General features: G+C 52.5%; 1 protein-coding gene across 1 annotated transcript; it reads right to left on the reverse strand.

Annotated features, from left to right (window-relative positions):
* Positions 1-1,320: 1,320 nt before the first annotated feature.
* LOC123170008 (uncharacterized) lies at positions 1,321-2,247 on the reverse strand. Its single transcript, XM_044587862.1, has one exon. It carries the CDS (start codon positions 2,143-2,145, stop codon positions 1,573-1,575), a length of 573 nt encoding a protein of 190 aa, XP_044443797.1. The 5' UTR covers positions 2,146-2,247; the 3' UTR covers positions 1,321-1,572.
* Positions 2,248-2,652: the final 405 nt, after the last annotated feature.

The following is a 2,652-nucleotide window of genomic DNA, read 5'->3' on the forward strand; positions in this document are numbered from 1 at the left end:
AATTCGACACTTCCAGATTTAGAGTAGAGGTCGTCTGACACCGATGGGCCCACATGTGCTTATCACACCTAGTTTTTGGAATGGGCTAAACTGATCTGCATGGGACGAGCCCACGTGCCTTTGCTCCTCTTTCTTTTCTTCTTATTGTGGTATCGGAGGCGATTATGGTATCTCCAACGCAATAAAACACTAGCCATTCGAGCACTTTTTGGCGTCCAAATCGGATCATCGAATCAGGCCAGATTGGTCTGGATCGCCCATTTTGGCTCTGGGGAGTCCGGACGTCCGTCATATTGGACTCCGACACCCTAGACCCATCCAGAAACCCTCTCCGATCTCTGCTTTAGAACCCTCCACGCATTCTTTCCGGCATGACTGGCTCACCAGCCACTAGCCTACCGCATTCATTGTGGCGTGACGATAGAGAAGCCTAATCCGGTTTTCAAGTTTGTGGGCCTCCTCCTTCACAAATCCTATCCACACAATCCTCCTCCTCTCCCACACCTCCACTGACCGCTACACACCATGACACCTTTGCCTGCCAGAATGGGAAAGAAGACGAACGCCGAGAAGACAAGGACGTGATGCTGCTCGACGGCTACCGCCCGGACAAGCCGTCGTCGCACTAGGATGACGGGTCTAAGGGGGCTTCGGATCCAGTTCACGCCGTCACCCACGGTCACTGGGATCGTTGTCCTCCACAATTCCGTCCACCGTGAAGGTGTAGACGATCTTGAACGATCAGAACCAGCAGCCATCGTTGCTCACCGCAGCGGCCCGCTCAGACGACAAGTTCAGGCAGCAGATGGAGGAGGTGTTGTGCCTATCATTGATCGACTAGGCTCCGTCATGGTTGCCCCCTCGCACAACCCGGCGTCCAAATCGAGTGTCGCTTCAAGGAGGAGCCACCGTACCCTCCACCTAACAGTGGCGTACAAATTGGACGCCATGTCAAGGAGGAGTTGGGGAAACTAGAGCTCTATCTGGTAGACAGGAACCTCCGCGCACCCCTACACCTGCGGAGGAGGGGGCAATGACCTGCCAGTGGAGGAGGGGTGATGTGCGCTTAGAAAACTCCTTTTTAGAGATTGGTTAATTGATCCGAATGTTTTTTCATTACAAACATGCCCCGGACAAGCTCGACCACTCATGTAACGCTCATCAACGGACGAAAGACGGTAAACCACAGAAAAACGTTGAATAAAAATAATACTCCCTCCTCCTATAATACAAGAGCGTTTTTACACTACACTAATGTCAAAAACGCTCTTATATTATGAGACGGAGGGAGTACTAAGCAAAATATGACAATTGCACGCATTGTGAAGAAGAAAAAGAAGAAGAATCACAAAAATAAGGCAAATAGAATCGACACCCTATTTGATGGGGTCCTTTTCCTCCGTGTGCAGCGCATTGCACGCACACCAATCGTGCTGTGCATCCGTCGACTTACATAAACTAATTCACAGCATCGCGTGCAAGAATTGCACGCACCAATCCCGGAAACCAAATTAACCAACAGTTTGTTGCGTACACGTACGTATATGCAATCACGTAACCAACTGCCCGATTCTACATCGCCGCCACGCCGACGCCGGCGCTCTCGCCAACATCCGCGACGCCGCACCTGCACTGCGGGGACTCCTCGAAGTTGTCCGACGTGAAGGCCTGGGAGAGCGGGCCGACGTAGAACATGAGGTGGTCGGCGTCGGCCATGAGCACCTGGTCGATGCCCCAGTTGACGAAGAAGATCTTCACCGAGACGCCCCGGAGGTCCCACAAGCTGCCGCCGGCCACCCTGCCGGAGATCGTCTGCTTGTAGGTAAGCTTGTACCCGCCGTCCACCTCGAACTCACAATCCTTGTCCATGAACACCTGGAACGCGCCGTCCGACCGCCGGAGCGTGTAGTCGGTGACGCCCACCGGGAGTATTCCCTTCGGGAAGCCAAATTTCTCCAACATCTCGTACGCGCTCGGCTCCGCGCCGACCGGACCCGCGACCACCGTCTCGTCGGGGACGTCGCTGACCGGACCCGCGACCACCGTCTCGTCAGTGGCGTCGCGGGCAGCGGAGACGGAGAAGACGGCGGTGCCGGCGAGCAGCGTAAATATGAGGAGTAGGAGGCGGAGTCGCGTGGTGGCCATGATGGCGTGTGGATTTTCCTGGTTGTTTGGGTGTTGTGTTGCCGGCTATTATTTGCCAGGTTTGCTGGTGAGGAGGTAGGGCCGTGTGGGGGTAGATTTGGGTTTAAGTTTGGGCATCCGGAGATGTGTTTTTTTTTTTAAGTATATCCGGAGATGTATTACATGTGTTGAGGTCGCGTTGCCGTGAGGTTCGATCCGAGTCTGGCTGTAACTTGGGTTGTAAGTTGACAAGGACCTCATTGCAGCAAGCAAACGTATCCTTGCAACGCAAACTATTGGACTCCCGAAATCTGAGGACGTATCCCGTGCACGGGAGCTTGTGCTACGGTGCAGCGGACTATCTTAGCATATTTTCAAATGTTCGAAAAAATCTGGAACTTTTTTTGCACTTTCACATAACATTAATATATGTTGTCACAAAATTCAAAACATAGCTCGTGACACAAAAATGACAAATTCGTCACTAAATAGTACATAACACAAGTTGGGCTTTAGATTTGGCCCATT

The sequence above is a fragment of the Triticum aestivum genome, chromosome 1D (assembly GCF_018294505.1).
Source record: "Triticum aestivum cultivar Chinese Spring chromosome 1D, IWGSC CS RefSeq v2.1, whole genome shotgun sequence".
Taxonomy (NCBI): Eukaryota; Viridiplantae; Streptophyta; class Magnoliopsida; order Poales; family Poaceae; genus Triticum; species Triticum aestivum.

Coding starts and splice junctions, on each gene's coding strand:
- LOC123170008 (XM_044587862.1), bottom strand. CDS start 2,145: ATGGCCACCACGCGACTCCGCCTCCTACTCCTCATATTTACGCTGCTC.